The sequence below is a fragment of the Fistularia commersonii genome, chromosome 10, assembly GCF_037954325.1.
Source record: "Fistularia commersonii isolate RoL2024-O1a breed Wild chromosome 10, RoL_Fcom_v1.0, whole genome shotgun sequence".
NCBI lineage: Eukaryota > Metazoa > Chordata > Actinopteri > Syngnathiformes > Fistulariidae > Fistularia > Fistularia commersonii.
The window spans coordinates 2,434,676-2,462,396 of NC_141293.1; the positions used below are offsets into that span (position 1 = coordinate 2,434,676).

Here is a 27,721-nt window from a genome sequence, read left to right on the forward strand (position 1 = left end):
TATACACCAGTGTTATATAGTTAATCTATTTCTCTGAACTTTGAAATTATTGAGCTGTTTTTTTTTTTTCAATTTCCTTGTTTTATAAATGACATTTTTCCAAACTCCCCTTCTGACACCAGCAACAGTTCCTACTGGGTTTCTTATTTTGGATTATAGAACTTTAAATTATCTATAATGAATGTCAATTCATGCCATCGTCATCATTTTTAATAGAAAAAGAAAAATCTGTCTCTCTGTATGTGAAACATCCATTTTCAAGGCGACTATTACATTTGTCTGATTTGACTCTGACTTTTTAAAATGTCTGATTTTTAAAAGAGTCCATTTCTATTAAAGGAATTATTAAAAGTGCTTTTTTTTCTCTTTTTTTTCTTTATCCTTAAATGTTTTTTTCATTCAAATGTAACACTTACTTGTAATATAAAGTGGAAATATCTATTCTATTCCAACGTGTTCTATCTGTTTGGAATTCAGTTGCAGAAAATGCTCCCCCAAAAAATAGCAAATTGCAAAAAACTGATAAAATACATGTTCGATAAACGTTCAGGATGTGAGGAATGATGAAAGTGTTTCTCTACTTCAAAATACTGATATCTATTCTTTAATCATTTCTAAATAATCCAGCTTTAAATAAATCATTTTTTTTAAATCAATGCCAGACACGTATTCTTTGGACTTTCTCCATTTTGGATCATTGCTTTTGATTGTATAACACACTGTGTTTGCACAAAATTGAAAAAAAAAAAATCAAAATTGAACATAAAGGGCTGATCTCTGTGTAAACCATGCGATCAAAGATGTGATATCATATATATGTTAATATTTGATTTGAAGAAAAGCTATGTTTCACTGACCTCTATTGGTAAAATGTTTCAAACAAACTTTTCCAGGATATACATATATATATGTGTGTGTGTGTGTGTGTGTGTGTGTGTGTGTGTGTGTGTGTGTGTGTGTGTGTGTGTGTGTGTGTAGAATGAAGAAGTGCAGGAGTAAATACAGAGAAAGCAGTTAGCAAAGGATAAGTGTTTGTACAGGATCTCTGTGTGTGATATGAATTTCACAACTGCTGGACGAAGAGAGGAATATCGGACCTTATCGTCTGAGAATCAAAATTTGGGACGGTTCGGGAAGTTAAAGGATTTTCGAACGTTTCTACTTCAAGTAAAGGGTGAAATTGGACTCAGGTTTGGTCTGAGAGCTCCTCCTCTGGTGGATTAAGATGTTACAAGAGGGGTTTTTGTTCAGCTCTGCAGGTGGTTTGTGTTATTGTGGGTCACTGGCACAGTAATACACTGCACTGTCTGCAGGCTGCAGGTTCTGTCCTTTTAAAGTCACAATGTTTCTGGAAGAATCGAATTCAATATTGAACTGGTTCTTCAAAGAATCTTTCGAGAATGTGGTGAGCCCACGAGCACCACTGACAATCCACTCCAGTCCTTTCCCTGCAGGTTGTCTGATCCAAGCTATCCACTGGCCTGTAACAGAATAGGAGAGCTGACAGGTGATGGTCAGAGGTCGACCAGGCTGCACAGTCACAGAGGCTGGCTGTGTCAACTGTTCACCCTTGACACCTGTGGAGGAAACCATGTTGAATGTAGAAGGAATAAGAGTCAGTGTGCCGTGATGGTACTGTCAGTGTCTCTGCCTCAGTGATACTCACAGGATCCAGCAGTCAGCAGCAGCAGCAGCAGCAGCAGAGATACAGACAACATGGTGCTACTGAAGAGGTCCTGAGGGGAACTTCTCTTCTCCTGACTTTTTCAAGACGCCCCATGTTTATATCGGCCAGTAAGGAGGGACACTTTGCATACAAACAAAACATGCTGACTATAAACAAAGGAGCCAAAACTCGCACATGTATATAATAATTGGATGATTTCATGTATTGAATCATTATCTCCACTGCTTTCATGAAGATCCATGCTGCAGTGGACACTTCAGATCCATGAGAGATCATCTTCTTCAACAATAACTCATGGAAAGACCAGTCAAACACTGGATTTAAGGATCAAATTCTGAATCAACACTTTCCTCATGGTTCCTGTCACTCACTTATCAATAAGATCAATAAATAATGTTTAAAAAGGCTGCTGTGTGGATGTCCAGTAAGAAAGCGCCTTTTCTGCTTTTCCTGCATTCTTTTCTCAACTTCTGACCATCAAACATGAGCGGTCGGCCGCTCGCATTCAAAGTCAAATCGCCCTAAAAACATTGGGGATGTCCAGGATAGATTTGGCTTTGAATGAACAGCAAAGACTCAACATCAGCATCCACGATGCTAAGCTAAAGGAAAAACGCTTTGCGCTGCTCAGCGGCGCATGGACTTCATTTATAAGTAAAGGTAAGAGTTATTACGTTTTTTTTTTTATGTGCTTTTTTCCTATGCGACAGTTTGTATATGTAAAGAATGTTGATATGATATTTTAAACAAAACACGTTATCTGCTGCCAATAAAATGGTGAATAAGCTACTCTGTAGGGTTCATATGTTTGTAAATCTGACTGATGACGTCAGCGCCTCACCAGCCATTTCATACATACATACACACAGATTTAACTACACTTCTATATACATACAAACATACAAATGTACGAAAATACATACATACAAACATAGAAACGTACTTATACACATACATACACAAACATGCATAAACACATACATGCATTTATATACATGTATAGATACACACATACATAAATACACAAATCATAAATATACATACATCATACTTACATTTCCACATAAGAACATATTTACATATATTTCTACATACATAAACGTATACCTTTGTACTTACATACATACATGCATACATACTTACAAGCTTACTTAGACACATAAATACATACCTTAATACATATATACATGTACATACCCTATACATACAAAATTATAATTATGAATCCACTTGTGGACATATTTACATTTCTACACACATTCAAAAATATTTACAAACATTTATAAATAACATGCATATATATATATATATACATATATACATATATATATGTATATATATATACGCATACATGTACACATTCATATATGTACATATGCACCTACATACATTCATACATACTTACACCCATACATACTTATGCACATACTTACATACATAAATACATACATACATATATAAGTATTTATACATCTACTTACATGTATACATACATATTGAACTACAGTTCTATATACATACAAACATACATAGGCATTTCAATACATACATACATACAAATGTACTTATACACACACACAGACACACAAACATACTTACATACATACATACATACATACACGCATACACTTATACATATACATACACATATACCTCTATATACCTGTATACATACATATAGGTAATTATGAAACTACTTATGCTTATATTTACATTTCTACACACATTCAAACAAAACATTTCTACATACATACATGCATACATATATACACTCATGAAAACACATATACATACTTATGCATGTACTTACATTCATACACACAAACGTACTTATACATATACATACACACACACATACAAACACAGATACACACATATGTACTTACATATACTAAGACATACACACATACATACATAAATGCATATATATATACATACATGTACACATTCATATATGTACATATGCACCTTATATATATTCATACATACATACTTATGCACATACTTACATACATACTTATACACACACATACATACATAGATGCACAAATGCATACATACGTATACAAAGAAATACAATCATACATACATAAATACACATATATACACACATATAAATGTATATTTATGTATGTATGTTTATTTGTTTTTGTGTATGTTTGTATGTATATATGTGTGTATGCATGTACTGAACCTCACCGCACGTCACTGACAGGAAGGGTCAGACCAGGATGTTCTTCCTTGGGAGACTGAGGTCGTTTGACATCTGTAGCTCCTCAACACTTCTACCAGTCTATGGTCCGGCCCGCACACATCCTGCTTATTTTCATTTCTTTATTTTATTCATTGCTATTTATTTTTGTCACTCTAATTATATTGTTGAGTTCTGGTTGTGTATTTTTCAGCCTCTTTTTTCCTTGATGTTGCCCATTGTTATCCTTGATGTTGTCGCTGTTGTTGTCTGATGTCTATTTACTCGTCGATGTCTTGCTGTCTTCAGTCTTTCTATCTATTTTCCTATTTTTCTCCTTTTTGTTGACATTATGACTGTTACGCTGCTGTGATAAAAAGGGATATCCCCTGTGGGGATCAATAAAGTTTCTTATCCTTCACCAAAAGAGTGAAGTAAGACTCAGCTGTGGTCTGAGAGCTCCTCCTCTGGTGGATTATTGGTGGATATTTTGATAACGACATTTTGGCTAATGAGGGCGTAGCGGGGAGGTGGAGAACAGGGTAGAAAAAACGTCATAACAAGCAGCAGGTGGTGCATTGATAACGTCTGCTGATTGGTCCGTCTCAGTGACGCAGATTACCGTCTACTCTGACCAAAATAGTGCGCCCCCTAGCGGAACATTTTTGAATTGCATTTAATTTAAAAAATTAAAAATCCTTGTCTTTTATGCATTTTTTCACTTTCAAAGGTATCCTGCAGGCCTGGTCGAACCCCTTTGCGGGCCGCATGTTTGACACCCCTGATTTAAACTTATTTACTTTCAGTTTCTGATTTGAGCTCTATTTAAATTCTGTTTCCAGTCTTTCTCCATCATAGCTTCTTAGTCAGTTCCTACTTTTAAATGTTTAAGCGGTAAGTTATTTTGCTTTTACTAGTCCTTCTTTCTTTTAAATCAATACAGACCTATTTTAGTGTAAAGAAATCCAGTGTCAGTATTACCTTCCTACTCGCAGGTTATTACAACTATGGTAACTCGAGTTTACCACAGGAAAGTTACATGAAGTATCTTAATTAACCCAATAGAAAATGAACACCTTCAATTGCAATCAGACTTAAGATCATCTTCTTTCAGCTTTTCCCTTCAGGGGTCTTCACAGCGAATCAACCTACTCCATGTAACCCTATTCTCTCTATCCTCCTCTCTCACTACGTCCATAAATCTTCTCTTTGTGTCGTCCTCCAGACCTCTTGCCTGGCAGCTCCAATTCCAGCATCCGTCTACCAATATATTCACTATCTCTTCTCTGTCCATGACTGAACCATCTCAGTCTGGCTTCTCTGACCTTCTGTCCAAAACATCTTACATGATGTGTTGTTCCTCTGATACTCATGTCTGATCCTCTCCATCCTGGTCAATCCCAAAGAGAGCCTTAGCATCCTCATCTCTGCAACCTCTAGTTCTGCCTGCTGTCTTTTGGTCATTGTAACAGTTTCTAGTCCAAACATCATCACTGGTCTCACCACTGTCTTGTACACCTTTCCTTTTATTCTGGCCAATAGTCTTCTATCTCTTCGTACCCCTGACACTTTTCTCCACCCATTCCAACCTGCTTGGACACGTCTCTTCACCTCTTTTCCACACTCTCCGTTGCTCTGGACTGTTGACCACAAGTACCTGAAATCCTCCAGCTTCTTGATCTTGACCTGAATCTGTTCCCTGCTCTCACAACAGATCACAATGTCAAACCTCATGGTCCATGGAGATTCTCGTCCAATCTCATCTGTCAGACCGTGCATCAACACTGCAAACCAGAAGGGGCTCAGAGCTGATCCCTGATGGAGTCTCACCTCCACCTTGAACTTCTCATTTCCCCTACAGTACACCGCACCAATGTCTCATAGTTAGCATACATGTCCTGCACCAGTCTAACATACTTTTCTGCCACTCCAGATTTCCTCATACAATTCCAGCGTTCCTCTCTTGGCACCCTGTCCTATGCTTTTTCTAGGGCTAAAAAACACAATTCAGCTCTCTCTGGCCTTTTCTGTACTTCCTATTAGCATTTTCAAAGAAAATACTGCATCTGTTGTACTCTTTCTTGGCATGAAGCCATACTGCTGTTCACAAATGCGGACTTCTTTTGCAGTCTAGTGTTCACTACTTTCATTCAACAAACATGAAATAATTTTAAATCCTATTTCTCATTTAGAAATAAATCACTAGTATTTGTTTTCAAAAAAAGTTTACTCAATTCATTCAAGTATTCATGAACTTATGGCTATCTGCACCTTGTTAGTGCTGCAACCAGAAGTCAGAAAGGAGAACATTTACTGAAATTAGTCATAAACAGAAAGTGTCATGGACTCAAGAAGTGATGGCTGAACTAAACACAAAGACACTCAGGAAGTAAAGTGCTTTAAGGGGGTTTATTTTGCAAGGGGGATGAATGGATGGCAGTGCAGGAGCCAGGAAACCGGCTAGCATATGCCGGCAAAGAAGGAGCCAGGTTGAGGGGAAAAGAGGCAAATTCAGGACTCGGGAACAAAAACGGCTCTTACTTTGGGGATGAAGATCCACCAGGAAGGGCAAGGTGGACTCCAAGAGAGGGGTCTGTGTGGCAGTACCCACTCAAGACAAGCATCTATCCCTGAAGGGGCGGCAGCGAGCTCCTCCTTAAGCTCAGCCTGACGAGGCCTCATGATCCGCAGGTGTGCATTGCACCCCAGCTGAAATCATTCTCCTGCTCCATCACACTCACTGGTGAAAGACTGAGGTGGAAGGAGCTGCACACACACACACACACACACACACACATTAGTTTTCTCTATCAGCAAAAGACCAGATGAACTAATGCACAGATAGTTTGAGTGTGTGGCTGAATATGATAGAGAATTACATGTCAGCAAGCTTTGGTATTGATTTTGAATTAAAAACTTTGAAGAAAATAAAAATATCCAGTGAAAGACGGGTATTAGTAGGAAAATTGTAAAAAAAATAATCCTAAAATGGTCGATAAAAAGTATAAGGAAGAATCAAAGATGCTGTGTGAAGATGGAGAAGGTGTCCTGATCAAGAAAACAATCCAATCAAATGTGTAAAAATGTTTGAGAACTTTATAAAACACTAAATTGTTGATATATTGGTTTGATAGGAGTCTATCCAAATTTCAAAGATTTCTTACCTGTAGCTTAGAGACTAAGATGCATCTGGACTTTGCACATTGTTTATGGAAAGATCAAACCACCAACATCATTACATTACATTTGGCAGACGCTTTTATCCAAAGCGACTTACAATAGAAAACATAAGGACTGCAAATAAATCTTGCAAATACAAGATACACAGGAAATATACAGAACAGTAAGCTTGGGTTAGTGAGTTTTTTGTTTTGTTTTTTTGACAAAGTCGTACACAAACGTACACACACAACACACACTGCATAGCCTAACTTGGTGTCTAACCTGATCTGGGGCAGCTCAAGCATCAGCGCAGTCACATCATCTGGACATTAGAAAGTCCAAACTCTAAGAAATCAATATTTATCACTGTGGACTGCATTCAAAAAGAGATTTTTCTTATCATAAGAAACAGTTCTGAAATGGTCTGAGAGCTCCTCCTCTGGATTCAAACGCGACTCTTTTTTTAGTCAACGTCTGACACGTCGAACAAATTCATCTTTTTGTCTTTTCCCACTTTGCCTCTCACATGCTTGGAGGGAGTCTCTCCCAGATAAACACCCACAATGAACCATTCATTTCTCTGCTATCATCAAGTCTATATCAGTAATCATGACAGGTGAGATCGCAGGAAAAGCCTTGGCACTGTTACCATGAAGCTACTTACTAGTGACTTGTGAGTTCACTACAAGAGGAGCTCACTTTTCTGTTTGCACACCACAATGTTCATTTATTTCCCATTGAAATAATGGGAAGAAGGAAAGAAGCTGTGTGAAATAGAGCAGGTGACCTGATCGAGAAAAATACCCAATCACAAATCAGAATGAAAAAATGTCAACACTTCTTTGAATTCATTTTTGTCAGAATGTGGAATCTGGGTAAAAAGTAGTTTTATCAAGATTTAACATTCTGACAAAAAAAAAAAAAAACAGTTTTTTTTTTTTTACCAGTTGAGTCACTTAGAATAACTTGGAGAGGAGCGTACTTTTCTATTTCCACAAAATGTTGAAAATAACAGTAAGAACCAAAGGCAAACAGTTATTTCAGGATTGATGAAAAATAGATTTTTATAGCTCATGTTTGTATCAGCACAAAAGAAAATTAACTAAAGGAGATTGGAAATGTATTTATTTGTATTTAACTGTGTTTAACTGGGAAAGAACTTGAATTTGCCAAGAAAGAATAAAATCCCTCCAGCCTTTAAAACAATTGAGAATTTAGAAGGTCCAACCCTAAAGCCAACGCTGCTGTCTGTCACTGTGGCCTGCATTCAAAAAGAGATTTTTTCTTATCAAATGAAAGTGTTCTGAAATGGTCTGAGAGCTCCTCCTCTGGTGGATTAAGATGTTACAAGAGGGGTTTTTGTTCAGCTCTGCAGGTGGTTTGTGTTATTGTGGGTCACTGGCACAGTAATACACTGCACTGTCTGCAGGCTGCATGTTCTGTCCTTTTAAAGTCACAATGTTACTGGAAGAATCGACTTCAATATTGAACTGGTTCTTCAGTGAATCTTTCCAGTATGTTGTGGACCTACGAGCACCACTGACAATCCACTCCAGTCCTTTCCCTGCAGGTTGTCTGATCCAAGCTGTCCAGTAGCTGCTTACAGAATAGGAGAGCTGACAGGTGATGGTCAGAGGTCGACCAGACTGCACAGTCACAGAGGCTGGCTGTGTCAACTGGTAACCCTTGACACCTGTGGAGGAAACCATGTTGAATGTAGAAGGAATAAGAGTCAGTGTGCCGTGATGGTACTGTCAGTGTCTCTGCCTCAGTGATACTCACAGGATCCAGCAGTCAGCAGCAGCAGCAGCAGCAGAGATACAGACAACATGGTGCTACTGAAGAGGACCTGAGGGGAACTTCTCTTCTCCTGACTTTTTCAAGACGCCCCATGTTTATATCGGCCAGTAAGGAGGGACACTTTGCATACAAACAAAACATGCTGACTATAAACAAAGGAGCCAAAACTCGCACATGTATATAATAATTGGATGATTTCATGCATTAGATCATTATCTTCACTGCTTTCATGAAGATCCATGCTGCAGTGGACACTTCAGATCCATGAGATATCATCTTCTTCAACAATAACTCATGGAAAGACCAGTCAAACACTGGATTTAAGGATCAAATTCTGAATCAACACTTTCCTCATGGTTTCCTTTCACTCACTTATCAATAAGATCAATAAATAATGTTTAAAAAGGCTGCTGTGTGGATGTCCAGTAAGAAAGCGCCTTTTCTGCTTTTCCTGCATTCTTTTCTCAACTTCTGACCATCAAACATGAGCGTTCGGCCGCTCGCATTCAAAGTCAAATCGCCCTAAAAACATTGGGGATGTCCAGGATAGATTTGGCTTTGAATGAACAGCAAAGACTCAACATCAGCATCCACGATGCTAAGCTAAAGGAAAACCGCTTAGCGCTGCTCAGCGGCGCATGTACTTCATTTATAAGTAAAGGTAAGAGTTATTACGTTTTTTTTTTTATGTGCTTTTTTCCTATGCGACAATTTGTATATGTAAAGAATGTTGATATGATATTTTAAACAAAACACGTTATCTGCTGCCAATAAAATGGTGAATAAGCTACTCTGTAGGGTTCATATGTTTGTAAATCTGACTGATGACGTCAGCGCCTCACCAGCCATTTCATACATACATACACACAGATTTAACTACACTTCTATATACATACAAACATACAAATGTACGAAAATACATACATACATACATAGAAACGTACTTATACACATACATACACAAACATACATACAAGCATACATGCATATATACATGTATACATACACACATACATAAATACAAAAATACATAAATATACATACATCATACTTACATTTTCACATAAAAACATATTTACATATATTTCTACATACATAAACGTATACCTTTGTACTTACATACATACATGCATACATACTTAAAAACTTACTTAGACACATAAATACATACCTTAATACATATATATACATGTACATACCCTATACATACAAAATTATAATTATGAATCCACTTGTGCACATATTTACATTTCTACACACATTCAAAAATATTTACAAACATTTATAAATAACATGCATATATATATATATATATATATATATATATATATGTATATATATATATATATATTTATATACGCATACATGTACACATTCATATATGTACATATGCACCTACATACATTCATACATACTTACACCCATACATACTTATGCACATACTTACATACATAAATACATACATTCATACATACATATATAAGTATTTATACATCTACTTCCATTCATACATACATATTGAACTACAGTTCTATATACATACAAACATACATAGGCATTTCAATACATACATACATACAAATGTACTTATACACACACAGACACACAGACACACATACATACATACATACATACATACATACATACACGCATACACTTATACATATACATACACATATACCTCTATATACCTGTATACATACATATAGGTAATTATGAAACTACTTATGCTTATATTTACATTTCTACACATATTCAAACATATTTACAAACATTTCTACATACATACATGCATACATATATACACTCATGAAAACACATATACATACTTATGCATGTACTTACATTCATACACACAAACGTACTTATACATATACATACATACACACATACAAACACAGATACACGCATATGTACTTTCATATACTAAGACATACACACATACATAAATAAATGCATATATATATACATACATGTACACATTCATCTATGTACATATGCACCTTATATATATTCATACATACATACTTATGCACATACTTACATACAAACATACTTATACTCATACACACACACACATACATACATACATTGATGCACAAATACATACATACGTATACAAAGAAATACAATCGTACATACATAAATACACATATATACACACATATAAATGTATATTTATGTATGTATGTTTATTTGTTTTTGTATATATTTGTATGTATGTATGTGTGTATGCATGTACTGAACCTCACCGCACGTCACTGACAGGAAGGGTCAGACCAGGATGTTCTTCCTTGGGAGACTGAGGTCGTTTGACATCTGTAGCTCCTCAACACTTCTACCAGTCTATGGTCCGGCCCGCACACATCCTGCTTATTTTCATTTCTTTATCTTATTCATTGCTATTTATTTTTGTCACTCTAATTATATTGTTTAGTTCTGGTTGTGTATTTTTCAGCCTCTTTTTTCCTTGATGTTGCCCATTGTTATCCTTGATGTTGTCGCTGTTGTTGTCTGATGTCTATTTACTCGTCGATGTCTTGCTATCTTCAGTCTTTCTATCTATATTCCTATTTTTCTCCTTTTTGTTGACATTCTGACTGTTACGCTGCTGTGATAAAAAGGGATATCCCCTCTGGGGATCAATAAAGTTTCTTATCCTTCACCAAAAGAGTGAAGTAAGACTCAGCAGTGGTCTGAGAGCTCCTCCTCTGGTGGATTAAGATGTTACAAGAGGGGTTTTTGTTCAGCTCTGCAGGTGGTTTGTGTTATTGTGGGTCTCTGGCACAGTAATACACTGCACTGTCTGCAGGCTGCAGGTTCTGTCCTTTTAAAGTCACAATGTTACTGGAAGAATCGACCTCAATATTGAACTGGTTCTTCAATGAATCTTTCCAGTATGTTGTGTCTCCACGACGACCACTGACAATCCACTCCAGTCCTTTCCCTGCAGGTTGTCTGATCCAAGCTGTGTAGTCGCTGCCAACAGAATAGGAGACCTGACAGGTGATGGTCAGAGGTCGACCAGGCTGCACAGTCACAGAGGCTGGCTGTGTCAACTGTACACCCTTGACACCTGTGGAGGAAACCATGTTGAATGTAGAAGGAATAAGAGTCAGTGTGCCGTGATGGTACTGTCAGTGTCTCTGCCTCAGTGATACTCACAGGATCCAGCAGTCAGCAGCAGCAGCAGCAGCAGAGATACAGACAACATGGTGCTACTGAAGAGGACCTGAGGGGAACTTCTCTTCTCCTGACTTTTTCAAGACGCCCCATGTTTATATCGGCCAGTAAGGAGGGACACTTTGCATACAAACAAAACATGCTGACTATAAACAAAGGAGCCAAAACTCGCACATGTATATAATAATTGGATGATTTCATGCATTGAATCATAATCTTCACTGCTTTCATGAAGATCCATGCTGCAGTGGACACTTCAGATCCATGAGAGATCATCTTCTTCAACAATAACTCATGGAAAGACCAGTCAAACACTGGATTTAAGGATCAAATTCTGAATCAACACTTTCCTCATGGTTTCCTTTCACTCACTTATCAATAAGATCAATAAATAGTGTTTAAAAAGGCTACTGTGTGGATATATAACATATATATATGTATATATATATATATATATATATATATGCATACATGTATCCATTCATATATATATAAATGCACCTACATACATTCATACATACTTACACACATACATACTTATGCACCTACTTACATTTATACATACATATTGAACTACAGTTCTCTATACATACAAACATACATAGGCACTTAAATTCATACATACATACAAATGTACTTATACACACACACAGACACACAAACACACATACATACATACATACACGCATACACGTATACGTATACATACACATATACCTCTATATACCTGTATACATACATATAGGTAATTATGAAACTACTTATGCTTATATTTACATTTCTACACACATTCAAACATATTTACAAACATTTCTACATACATACACGCATACATATATACACTCATAAATACACATATACATACTTATGCATGTACTTACATTCATACACACAAACGTACTTATACATATACATACACACACACATACAAACACAGATACACGCATATGTACTTTCATATACTAAGACATACACACATACATACATAAATGCATATATATATACATACATGTACACATTCATATATGTACATATGCACCTACATAAATTCATACATACATACACACATACATACTTATGCACATACTTACATACAAACTTAATAACACATACACACACACATACATACATAGATGCACAAATGCATACATACGTATACAAAGAAATACAATCATACATACATAAATACACATATATACACACATATAAATGTATGTATATGTATGTTTATTTGTTTTTGTATATGTTTGTATGTATGTATGTGTGTATGCATGTACTGAACCTCACCGCACGTCACTGACAGGAAGGGTCAGACCAGGATGTTCTTCCTTGGGAGACTGAGGTCCTTTGACATCTGTAGCTCCTCAACACTTCTACCAGTCTATGATAAGATAAGAACAACTTTATTAATCCCGAAGGAAATTGTTGTGCCAGAGTTACACAAAATATAACAGTAATAAAAAGAAAAAGGCAGAATTAGAAATAAAAATAAACTATAAACTATAAAGTGTCTCAGTGAAACTGTAAAGTGTCTCAGTAAACAATGATAAAACTATAAGTGTCTTAGTAACAAGTGAGGTAAGGAGTGCACAATAGTATGATAAAAGGAAAAATTGAAGTGTAGCTGTTATGAAATGAAATATTGCACAGTTCTGAATATTGCACAGTGAAATGAAATATTGCACAGTTCTGAATATTGCACAGTGAAATGAAATATTGCACAGTTTTTGTTTTTTTTTTAGGTTAAAGATAGGTTTTTATGGTTGCCGGCGGCTGAATGGAGAGGAATTAAAAAGTCTGATCGCCTCAGGGAGGAAAGACCTCCTGTGGCGTTCAGTGCAGCTGTCTTGAGCCTGCTGCCCCAGCACACAACAGCGTAGAAGATGATGCTGGACACCATCGAGTGGTAGAACATCTGCAGCATGGTCCTGCAGATGTTGAAAGATCTGAGGAGGAACAGGCGGCTCTGACCCTTCTTGAAGATGGCGTTGGTGTTAACAGTCCAGTCCAGTTTACTGTCCGGCCCGCACACATCCTGCTTATTTTTATATCTTTATTTCTTTATTTTATTCATTGCTATTTATTTTTGTCACTCTAATTATATTGTTTAGTTCTGGTTGTGTATTTTTCAGCCTCTTTTTTCCTTGATGTTGCCCATTGTTATCCTTGATGTTGTCGCTGTTGTTGTCTGATGTCTATTTACTCGTCGATGTCTTGCCATCTTCAGTCTTTCTATCTATATTCCTATTTTTCTCCTTTTTGTTGACATTATGACTGTTATGCTGCTGTGGTGACAAAGGGATATCCCCTATGGGGATCAATAAAGTTTTTTATCCTTCCCCAAAAAGTGAAGTTGGACTCAGCCGTGGTCTGAGAGCTCCTCCTCTGGTGGATTAAGATGTTACAAGAGGGGTTTTTGTTCAGCTCTGCAGGTGGTTTGTGTTATTGTGGGTCTCTGGCACAGTAATACACTGCACTGTCTGCAGGCTGCAGGTTCTGTCCTTTTAAAGTCACAATGTTACTGGAAGAATCTAATTCAATATTGAACTGGTTCTTCAAAGAATCTTTCCAGTGTGTGGTGTGCCCAATATGACCACTGACAATATACTCCAGTCCTTTCCCTGCAGGTTGTCTGATCCAAGCTGTGTACCAGCTGCTAACAGGATAGGTGACCTGACAGGTGATGGTCAGAGGTCGACCAGGCTGCACAGTCACAGAGGCTGGCTGTGTCAACTGTTCACCCTTGACACCTGTGGAGGAAACCATGTTGAATGTAGAAGGAATAAGAGTCAGTGTGCCGTGATGGTACTGTCAGTGTCTCTGCCTCAGTGATACTCACAGGATCCAGCAGTCAGCAGCAGCAGCAGCAGCAGCAGAGATACAGACAACATGGTGCTACTGAAGAGGACCTGAGGGGAACTTCTCTTCTCCTGACTTTTTCAAGACGCCCCGTGTTTATATCGGCCAGTAAGGAGGGACACTTTGCATACAAACAAAACATGCTGGATCCAAACAAAGCAGCCAAAACTCGCACATGTATATAATAATTGGATGATTTCATGCATTGAATCATAATCTTCACTGCTTTCATGAAGATCCATGCTGCAGTGGACACTTCAGATCCATGAGAGATCATCTTTTTAACAATAACTCATGGAAAGACCAGTCAAACGCTGGATTTAAGGATCAAATTCTGAATCAACACTTTCCTCATGGTTTCCTTTCAATCACTTATCAATAAGATCAATAAATAGTGTTTAAAAAGGCTGCTGTGTGGATATATAACATATATATATATATATATATATATATACGCATACATGTACCCATTCATATATATATAAATGCACCTACATACATTCATACATACATACTTATGCACATACTTACATACATAAATACATACATGTATACATACATATATAAGTATTTATGCACCTACTTACATTTATACATACATATTGAACTACAGTTCTATATACATACAAACATACATAGGCACTTAAATTCATACATACATACAAATGTACTTATACACACACACATACAAACACACATACATACATACATACACGCATACACTTATACATATACATACACATATACCTCTATATACCTGTTTACATACATATAGGTAATTATGAAACTACTTATGCTTATATTTACATTTCTACACACATTCAAACATATTTACAAACATTTCTACATACATACATGCATACATATATACACTCATAAATACACATATACATACTTATGCATGTACTTACATTCATACACACAAACGTACTTATACATATACAGACACAAACACACATAAAAACACAGATACACACATATGTACTTACATATACTAGAACATACATACATAAATGCATATATGTATATACATACATGTACACATTCATATATGTACATATGCACCTACATAAATTCATACATACATACACACATACATACTTATGCACATACTTACATACAAACTTACTAACACATATACACACACACACACATACATACATACATACATAGATGCACAAATGCATACATACGTATACAAAGAAATACAATCATACATACATAAATACACATATATACACACATATAAATGTATATTTATGTATGTATGTTTATTTGTTTTTGTCTATGTTTGTATGTATGTATGTGTGTATGCATGTACTGAACCTCACCGCACGTCACTGACAGGAAGGGTCAGACCAGGATGTTCTTCCTTGGGAGACTGAGGTCCTTTGACATCTGTAGCTCCTCAACACTTCTACCAGTCTATGGTCCGGCCCGCACACATCCTGCTTATTTTTATTTCTTTATTTTATTCATTGCTATTTATTTTTGTCACTCTAATTATATTGTTTAGTTCTGGTTGTGTATTTTTCAGCCTCTTTTTTCCTTGATGTTGCCCATTGTTATCCTTGATGTTGTCGCTGTTGTTGTCTGATGTCTATTTACTCGTCGATGTCTTGCTGTCTTCAGTCTTTCTATCTATATTCCTATTTTTCTCCTTTTTGTTGACATTATGACTGTTACGCTGCTGTGATAAAAAGGGATATCTCCTATGGGGATCAATAAAGTTTCTTATCCTTCACCAAAAGAGTGAAGTAAGACTCAGCAGTGGTCTGAGAGCTCCTCCTCTGGTGGATTAAGATGTTACAAGAGGGGTTTTTGTTCAGCTCTGCAGGTGGTTTGTGTTATTGTGAGTCTCTGGCACAGTAATACACTGCACTGTCTGCAGGCTGCAGGTTCTGTCCTTTTAAAGTCACAATGTTACTGGAAGAATTGAATTCAATATTGAACTGGTTCTTCAGTGAATCTTTCCAGTATGTTGTGGATCCAAGAGCACCACTGACAATCCACTCCAGTCCTTTCCCTGCAGGTTGTCTGATCCAAGATGTGTAGTAGTCGCTAACAGAATAGGAGACCTGACAGGTGATGGTCAGAGGTTGACCAGGCTGCACAGTCACAGAGGCTGGCTGTGTCAACTGTTCACCCTTGACACCTGTGGAGGAAACCATGTTGAATGTAGAAGGAATAAGAGTCAGTGTGCCGTGATGGTACTGTCAGTGTCTCTGCCTCAGTGATACTCACAGGATCCAGCAGTCAGCAGCAGCAGCAGCAGCAGAGATACAGACAACATGGTGCTACTGAAGAGGACCTGAGGGGAACTTCTCTCCTTCTCCTGCAGCCGACAACAGGAAGGCAACGTTTTATTGCTGAATGGCGGTAAGTTCGATTTGCATAGCAAAACACTGACCTTTAACACAGGTCGAATTTGCCGAACGATGATTTGAAAATTGACGCCGGTGGTTTTGTCTTCACGTCGACACACTCGGATCTCATAATTTGATGATTTCATTCATACAATCGTGATCGATACTACTTGTTTTAAGATCCGTGCACGAGCGGACGCAAGATCCCTTTGTACAAATCTCACTTCACACACCAGCCTGTTTTTTTTGTTTCAAACTTTGATAGAATCCAATGTTCCCTCCACAAGAATTTAACAGAAGATAAAGGACTTTTCTAAAGTGAATATCAAAGTGTTTTTCTGACACATTAGATGGGCTGATGTGCTTTTCAAGAAGGAAAAGTTTGCATCGATCGCCTCCGATGGGTTCATGAAATGGATCTGGGAAACTCATGTATAGATGGACGGAGACGAAATGCGTTTATGAAGGAATATTTGTATCTGGATTTGTCTGTTGCCACTGTTGACATGCTCATCCACTCCTAAATAAACATTTGAAAGTGCTTCCTGGTGCTCATTAAAAAGTAGTAAGTGCATGAATAACTATATTCCACACACACATCCTGTATGTGTGCAGCTACTTCAGTATTTGTGCAGGGCTTCCTGTGGTGTGTGTTGTCGTGGGACGTCGTACGCAGTAATACACTGCTGTGTCTCCAGGCTGCAGGTTCTGTCCTTTAAGTGTCACCGTTCCGGCAGAAGTGTCTCGACTGTAGCTGAACTTGTTCTTCAAAACATCATTTTGGTAAAAACCCCCTCCCCCCCACATATGAGAAATCCAGTCCATGGGTTTTCCTTCACCCTGTCTGACCCAACCGGTCGCATAGTTGTCGTCGGTGACGGAATAACCAGAGAGCTGACAGGTGATGGCGACAGACTGTCCGGGCTGCACGACGACTGAGTCTGACTGAATGAGATCCAGACCGTTCACACCTGTGGAAACACCACAACATTATTACGGCCGTCTGACGACGGTGTTTCCGAGCGGTCGATCGGAGGGAAAGTTCCTCACAGGATCCGGCGGTCAGCGGCAACATCGGCACGACAGAGAACATGGTGGACCGATGCGACTCTCCCGTCTTCTCGCCGACACGCAAACTCCACCTCCTTATGACTGACATTCATTTGCATTTTCAACATGAATAATCGATTTGTTTGATTTTCCTTTGCTTATTCACCCGAGACTTTGTTTCTGGGCGGTTATATAACGGAGACAGAAGGAAAACAAAGCTGAAATCTCACATGGAAACAAACTCTTCTTTCTGATTTAAGCCTGACATTTAGTTCAGATCATAAGCTTTTGAAGATTTTTAGGAATTAACATTTGGTTTCTCAGTTATTTGATGCAAATTAAAACAAATGTTGCACCAGAGCGGAAAGGCTCAACAGATGTTAAGGAACCGAAAATATAAAAACAACATGCGTGAAAACATCATTCTCGTTTCTAGTTTCAAAATTCTGCAAGTTGTGCAAATCGTAGAGCTTTAAATAATTGTAATTCATTCAATTTTAAATGTTGAATGTACATTTGATGAGATATATTTCATTTGTCTGACAGAATGAAAAAATTTCAACACTTCTTTGAATTCATTTTTGTCAGAATGTGGAATCTGGTTAAAAAGTAGTTTTATCAAAATTTAACATTCTGACAAAAAAAAAAAAAAAGATTTTTTTTTTTTTTTTTTACTTGTAGAGTCACTTAGAATAACTTGGAGAGGAGCGTACTTTTCTATTTCCACAAAATGTTGAAAATCACAGTAAGAACCAAAGGCAAACAATTATTTCAGGATTGATGAAAAATAGATTTTTATAGCTCATGTTTGTATCAGCACAAAAGAAAATTAACTAAAGGAGATTGGAAATGTATGTATTTGTATGTAACTGTGTTAAACTGAGAAAGAACTTGAATTTGAATTTGCCAAGAAAGAGTAAAATCCCTCCAACCTTTGAAACAATTGAGAATTTAGAAGGTCCAACCCTAAAGCCAACGCCGCTGTCTGTCACTGTGGACTGTGTTCAAAAAGAGATTTTTCTCATCATATGAAAGCGTTCTGAAATGGTCTGAGAGCTCCTCCTCTGGTGGATTAAGATGTTACAAGACGGGTTTTTGTTCAGCTCTGCAGGTGGTTTGTGTTATTGTGGGTCTCTGGCACAGTAATACACTGCACTGTCTGCAGGCTGCAGGTTCTGTCCTTTTAAGGTCACAATGTCTCTGGAAGAATCGAATTCAATGCTGAACTTGTTCTTCAGTGAATCTTTCCAGTGTGTGGTGGATCCAGCACCACTGACAATCCACTCCAGTCCTTTCCCTGCAGGTTGTCTGATCCAAGCTGTCCAGTAGCTGCTAACAGAATAGGAGACCTGACAGGTGATGGTCAGAGGTCGACCAGACTGCACAGTCACAGAGGCTGGCTGTGTCAACTGTTCACCCTTGACACCTGTGGAGGAAACCATGTTGAATGTAGAAGGAATAAGAGTCAGTGTGCCGTGATGGTACTGTCAGTGTCTCTGCCTCAGTGATACTCACAGGATCCAGCAGTCAGCAGCAGCAGCAGCAGCAGAGATACAGACAACATGGTGCTACTGAAGAGGACCTGAGGGGAACTTCTCTTCTCCTGACTTTTTCAAGACGCCCCATGTTTATATCGGTCAGTAAGGAGGGACACTTTGCATACAAACAAAACATGCTGACTATAAACAAAGGAGTCAAATAGAGCACTTACTACAAATACAATGTGGGTTTGGACCAGGGCTGGATTTGGAGGAAGAGCACTTAATGTGTTAAAGATAAAGAGAAACCACACACCAATATTCAGTTTAAATGCCAGCTTGTTTCTAAATAATTTAAATAGGTAGAAAAAGTAATTGCAATTAGGTACCATGTAGACATTTACAAAGCTAACATTAACTACACAAAACCAAATGAATAGACATATAAATGAGTCTCACTTTCAACCCCTGGTTCCCTTAAAGAAACAAATGATTTTTTTTCTTCCATTGATTTAAACCAGGGGTGTCAAACTCATTTCTCACATACGGCCAAGGTAGATGTCAAGTGGGCCGGACCGTTAAAATAATGGCATACTCAGCAATAAATAACCAAAATATCATATCTTTCCTCTGTTTTGGTGTAAAGAAGTACAAGAACATTAGGAAAATCTTGGAATTTCATGAACAATCCCTTTACAAAACATTTCATGAAACACCTCATATTTCCTTCGACAAAAGTGAAATTTACTTCGATCATTCACATGTTTGCATTGCAATCATGTGATCATGTGATCCCACTGATCGTACAAAGGCACAAAACTTTAACAAGTAATTAGTATTGAAAAATATAGTAATGCACTTTAAAGATTAAATGAGACTTATAACCATTTACACATGTGCATATAAAATCTAAATTGAATCCCTGCCTTCACCTGACAAACTAAAAAGGGTGCTATTCAATGAGTAAGGAAGAAAGTATTCACCTGTCCTGTAAATGTGTAAACTTCATCCATGAAACATAAATACACATACAATACATACTGAAAATGCATGGAGTTGCATGAACAGTAGAATTCCAACATACTAGTTTGTAGTGAAGCTGGTGACTAAAATTAAATTGCACATATTCGCTAGCAATTAGCTAGCTGGCTTTTACCGCTGCATCACTGATTTCTCAGCTCTGGGTGAAAGTGGACGCTGTTTCCTCAGACCTGCCAGTAATTGGTTGATCTTATCTCTTCTGTTTCTTTGCAAGCTGTCATATTTTTCACTCTGATTCTCGTAGTGGCGCCGAATATTATATTCCTTAAATACCGAAACTTGTTTCAAACACGCCGAGCACGAAGGTTTCCCGTGCGTCTCCGTAAATAAATAGGAAGTAGTCCGTTTGTCTTTGAAAATTCTACACTCTTTAACTAAATTTCTCAATTTTGATAACGACATTTTGGCTAATGAGGGCGTAGCGGGGAGGTGGAGAACAGGGTAGAAAAAAACGTCATAACAAGCAGCAGGTGGTGCATTGATAACGTCTGCTGATTGGTCTGTCTCAGTGACGCAGTTTTACCGTCTACTCTGACCAAAATAGTGCGCCCCCTAGCGGAACATTTTTGAATTGCATTTAATTTAAAAAATTAAAAATCCTTGTCTTTTATGCATTTTTTCACTTTCAAAGGTATCCTGCGGGCCTGATCGAACCCCTTTGCGGGCCGCATGTTTGACACCCCTGATTTAAACTTATTTATTTTCAGTTTCTGATTTGAGCTCTATTTAAATTCTGTTTCCAGTCTTTCTCCATCATAGCTTCTTAGTCAGTTCCTACTTTTAAATGTTTAAGCGGTAAGTTATTTTGCTTTTACTAGTCCTTCTTTCTTTTAAATCAATACAGACCTATTTTAGTGTAAAGAAATCCAGTGTCAGTATTACCTTCCTACTCGCAGGTTATTACAACTATGGTAACTCGAGTTTACCACAGGAAAGTTACATGAAGTATCTTAATTAACCCAATAGAAAATGAACACCTTCAATTGCAATCAGACTTAAGATCATCTTCTTTCAGCTTTTCCCTTCAGGGGTCTTCACAGCGAATCAACCTACTCCATGTAACCCTATTCTCTCTATCCTCCTCTCTCACTACGTCCATAAACCTTCTCTTTGTGTCGTCCTCCAGACCTCTTGCCTGGCAGCTCCAATTCCAGCATCCGTCTACCAATATATTCACTATCTCTTCTCTGTCCATGACCCAACCATCTCAGTCTGGCTTCTCTGACCTTCTCTCCAAAATATCTTACATGATGTTCCTCTGATACTCATGTCTGATCCTCTCCATCCTGGTCACTCCCAAAGAGAGCCTTAGCGTCCTCATCTCTGCAACCTCTAGTTCTGCCTGCTGTCTTTTGGTCATTGTAACAGTTTCTAGTCCAAACATCATCGCTGGTCTCACCACTGTCTTGTACACCTTTCCTTTCATTCTGGCTGAAAGTCTTCTATCTCTTCGTACCCCTGACACTTTTCTCCACCCATTCCAACCTGCTTGGACCCGTCTCTTCACCTCTTTTCCACACTCTCCGTTGCTCTGGACTGTTGACCACAAGTACCTGAAATCCTCCAGCTTCTTGATCTTGACCTGAATCTGTTCCCTGCTCTCACAACAGATCACAATGTCAAACCTCATGGTCCATGGAGATTTTTTTCCAACCTCATCTGTCAGACCGTGCATCAACACTGCAAACAAGAAGGGGCTCAGAGCTGATCCCTGATGGAGTCACACCTCCACTTTGAACTTCTCATTTCCCCTACAGCACACCGTACCAGTGTCTCACAGTTAGCATACATGTCCTGCACCAGTCTAACATACTTTTCTGCCACTCCAGATTTCCTCATACAATTCCATAGTTCCTCTCTTGGCACCCTGTCCTATGCTTTTTCTTGGTCTACAAAAACACAAGTCAGCTCTCTCTGGCCTTTTCTGTACTTCCTATTAGCATTTTCAAAGAAAATACTGCATCTGTTGTACTCTTTCTTGGCATGAAGCCATACTGCTGTTCACGAATGCGGACTTCTTTTGCAGTCTAGTGTTCACTACTTTCATTCAACAAACATGAAATAATTTTAAATCCTATTTCTCATTTAGACATGCATCACTAGTATTTGTTTTCAAAAAAAGTTTACTCAATTCATTCAAGTATTCATTAACTTATGGCTATCTGCACCTTGTTAGTGCTGCAACCAGAAGTCAGAAAGGAGAACATTTACTGAAACTAGTCATAAACAGAAAGTGTCATGGACTCAAGAAGTGATGGCTGAACTAAACACAAAGACACTCAGGAAGTAAAGTGCTTTAAGGGGGTTTATTTTGCAAGGGGAATGACTGGATGGCAGTGCAGGAGCCAGGAAACCGGCTAGCATACGCCGACAAAGGAGGAGCCAGGTTTGTGGGAAAGGAGGCAAATTCAGGACTCGGGCACAAAAAACGGCTCTTACTTTGGGGATGAAGATCCACCAGGAAGGGCAAGGTGGACTCCAAGAGAGGGGTCTGTGTGGCAGTACCCACTCAAGACAAGCATCTATCCCTGAAGGGGCGGCAGCGAGCTCCTCCTTAAGCTCAGCCTGACGAGGCCTCATGATCCGCAGGTGTGCATTGCACCCCAGCTGAAATCATTCTCCTGCTCCATCACACTCACTGGTGAAAGACTGAGGTGGAAGGAGCTGCGCACACACACACACACACACACACACACACACACACACACACACACACACACACACACACACACACACACACACACACGTTGTCTCTATCAGCAAAAGAGCAGATGAACTAATGCACAGATAGTTTGAGTGTGTGGCTGAAATATGATAGAGAAGTACACGTCAGCAAGCTTTGGTATTGATTTTGAATTAAAAACTTTGAAGAAAAGAAAATAAAAATATCCAGTGAAAGACGGGTATTAGTGGGAAAATTGTAAAAAAAAAAAAAAATCCTAAAATGGTCGATAAAAAGTATAAGGAAGAATCAAAGATGCTGTGTGAAGATGGAGAAGGTGTCCTGATCAAGAAAACAATCCAATCAAATGTGTAAAAATGTTTGAGAACTTTATAAAACACTAAATTGTTGATATATTGGTTTGATAGGAGTCTATCCAAATTTCAAAGATTTCTTACCTGTAGCTTAGAGACTAAGATGCATCTGGACTTTGCAAATTGTTTCTGGAAAGATCAAACCACCAACATCATTACATTACATTTGGCAGACGCTTTTATATATGCATATATATGTATACATATATATATATACGCATACATGTACACATTCATATATGTACATATGCACCGACATACATTCATACATACTTACACCCATACATACTTATGCACATACTTACATACATAAATACATACATTCATACATAAATATATAAGTATTTATACATCTACTTACATTTATACATACATATTGAACTACAGTTCTATATACATACAAACATACATAGGCATTTCAATACATACATACATACAAATGTACTTATACACACACACAGACACACAAACACACATACATACATACATACACGCATACACTTATACATATACATACACATATACCTCTATATACCTGTATACATACATATAGGTAATTATGAAACTACTTATGCTTATATTTACATTTCTACACACATTCAAATATATTTACAAACATTTCTACATACATACATGCATACATATATACACTCATGAAAACACATATACATACTTATGCATGTACTTACATTCATACACACAAACGTACTTATACATATACATACACACACACATACAAACACAGATACACGCATATGTACTTACATATACTAAGACATACACACATACATACATAAATGCATATATATACATACATGTACACATTCATATATGTACATATGCACCTACATATATTCATACATACATACTTATGCACATACTTACATACAAACATACTTATACTCATCCACACACATACATACATACATACATAGATGCACATATGCATACATACGTATACAAAGAAATACAATGACATATACATAACTACACATATATACACACATATAAATGTATATTTATGTATGTATGTTTATTTGTTTTTGTGTATGTTTGTATGTATGTATGTGTGTATGCATGTACTGAACCTCACCGCACGTCACTGACAGGAAGGGTCAGACCAGGATGTTCTTCCTTGGGAGACTGAGGTCGTTTGACATCTGTAGCTCCTCAACACTTCTACCAGTCTATGGTCCGGCCCGCACACATCCTGCTTATTTTTATTTCTTTATTTTATTCATTGCTATTTATTTTTGTCACTCTAATTATATTGTTTAGTTCTGGTTGTGTATTTTTCAGCCTCTTTTTTCCTTGATGTTGCCCGTTGTTATCCTTGATGTTGTCGCTGTTGTTGTCTGATGTCTATTTACTCGTCGATGTCTTGCTGTCTTCAGTCTTTCTATCTATATTCCTATTTTTCTCCTTTTTGTTGACATTATGACTGTTACGCTGCTGTGACAAAGGGATATCCCCTCTGGGGATCAATAAAGTTTCTTATCCTTCACCAAAAGAGTGAAGATGGACTCAGCCCTGGTCTGAGAGCTCCTCCTCTGGTGGATTAAGATGTTACAAGAGGGGTTTTTGTTCAGCTCTGCACGTGGTTTGTGTTATTGTGGGACGTCGTACGCAGTAATACACTGCACTGTCTGCAGGCTGCAGGTTCTGTCCTTTAAGTGTCACCGTTCCGGCAGAAGTGTCTCGACTGTAGCTGAACTTGTTCTTCAAAACATCATTTTGGTAAAAATCCCCTCCCCCCCACATATGAGAAATCCAGTCCATGGGTTTTCCTTCACCCTGTCTGACCCAACCGGTCGCATAGTTGTCGTCGGTGACGGAATAACCAGAGAGCTGACAGGTGATGGCGACAGACTGTCCGGGCTGCACGACGACTGAGTCTGACTGAATGAGATCCAGACCGTTCACACCTGTGGAAACACCACAACATTATTACAGCCGTCTGACGACGGTGTTTCCGAGCGGTCGATCGGAGGGAAAGTTCCTCACAGGATCCGGCGGTCAGCAGCAGCATCGGCACGACAGAGAACATGGTGGACCGATGCGACTCTCCCGTCTTCTCGCCGACACGCAAACTCCACCTCCTTATGACTGACATTCATTTGCATTTTCAACATGAATAATCGATTTGTTTGATTTTCCTTTGCTTATTCACCCGAGACTTTGTTTCTGGACGGTTATATAACGGAGACAGAAGGAAAACAAAGCTGAAATCTCACATGGAAACAAACTCTTCTTTCTTATTTAAGCCTGACATTTAGTTCAGATCATAAGCTTTTGAAGATTTTTAGGAATTAACATTTGGTTTCTCAGTTATTTGATGCAAATTAAAACAAAATGTTGCACCAGAGCGGAAAGGCTCAACAGATGTTAAGGAACCGAAAATATAAAAACAACACACGTGAAAACATCATTCTCGTTTCTAGTTTCAAAATTCTGCAAGTTGTGCAAATCGTAAAGCTTTAAATAATTGGAATTCATTCAATTTTAAATGTTGAATGTACATTTGATGAGATATATTTCATTTGTCTGACAGAATGAAAAAATGTCAACACTTCTTTGAATTCATTTTTGTCAGAATTTGGAATCTGGGTAAAAAGTAGTTTTATCAAGATTTAACATTCTGACAAAAAAAAAAAAACATTTTTTTTTTTTTTTACCAGTAGAGTCACTTAGAATAACTTGGAGAGGAGCGTACTTTTCTATTTCCACAAAATGTTGAAAATAACAGTAAGAACCAAAGGCAAACAATTATTTCAGGATTGATGAAAAATAGATTTTTATAGCTCATGTTTGTATCAGCACAAAAGAAAATTAACTAAAGGAGATTGGAAATGTATGTATTTGTATTTAACTGTGTTTAACTGAGAAAGACCTTGAATTTGCCAAGAAAGAATAAAATCCCTCCAGCATTTAAAACAATTGAGAATTTAGAAGGTCCAACCCTAAAGCCAACGCCGCTGTCTGTCACTGTGGACTGTGTTCAAAAAGAGATTTTTCTCATCATATGAAAGTGTTCTGAAATGGTCTGAGAGCTCCTCCTCTGGTGGATTAAGATGTTACAAGAGGGGTTTTTGTTCAGCTCTGCAGGTGGTTTGTGTTATTGTGGGTGTCTGGCACAGTAATACACTGCACTGTCTGCAGGCTGCAGGTTCTGTCCTTTTAAAGTCACAATGTTTCTGGAAGAATCGACTTCAATATTGAACTGGTTCTTCAGTGAATCTTTCCAGTATGTTGGGTCTCCACGACGACCACTGACAATCCACTCCAGTCCTTTCCCTGCAGGTTGTCTGATCCAAGCTGTGTAGTAGGTGCTAACAGAATAGGAGACCTGACAGGTGATGGTCAGAGGTCGACCAGGCTGCACAGTCACAGAGGCTGGCTGTGTCAACTGTTCACCCTTGACACCTGTGGAGGAAACCATGTTGAATGTAGAAGGAATAAGAGTCAGTGTGCCGTGATGGTACTGTCAGTGTCTCTGCCTCAGTGATACTCACAGGATCCAGCAGTCAGCAGCAGCAGCAGCAGCAGCAGAGATACAGACAACATGGTGCTACTGAAGAGGACCTGAGGGGAACTTCTCTTCTCCTGACTTTTTCAAGACGCCCCATGTTTATATCGGCCAGTAAGGAGGGACACTTTGCATACAAGCAAAACATGCTGACTATAAACAAAGGAGCCAAAACTCGCACATGTATATAATAATTGGATGATTTCATGCATTGAATCATAATCTTCACTGCTTTCATGAAGATCCATGCTGCAGTGGACACTTCAGATCCATGAGAGATCATCTTCTTCAACAATAACTCATGGAAAGACCAGTCAAACGCTGGATTTAAGGATCAAATTC

The 27,721-nt window shown here is 38.0% G+C and overlaps 1 protein-coding gene and 2 pseudogenes across 1 annotated transcript in view; all 3 read right to left on the reverse strand.

Moving 5' to 3' along the window:
- Window positions 1–25,915, reverse strand: part of LOC147230072 (uncharacterized) — a 49,799-nt gene extending 23,884 nt beyond the window's left edge. The window contains exons 1-2 of the mRNA XM_086154384.1: window positions 25,858–25,915; window positions 16,732–17,037 (exon numbers count right to left, since the gene is read on the reverse strand). Coding sequence (XP_086010510.1) covers window positions 16,732–17,037; window positions 25,858–25,900 — 349 coding nt within the window. The 5' untranslated portion in view covers window positions 25,901–25,915. The remainder of the gene's footprint in view (window positions 1–16,731; window positions 17,038–25,857) is intronic.
- Window positions 11,609–12,054, reverse strand: LOC147230073 (Ig heavy chain V region 5A pseudogene; annotated as a pseudogene).
- Window positions 25,916–26,968: 1,053 nt separating the features above from the next.
- LOC147230074 (Ig heavy chain V region 914 pseudogene) lies at window positions 26,969–27,417 on the reverse strand (annotated as a pseudogene).
- Window positions 27,418–27,721: the final 304 nt, after the last annotated feature.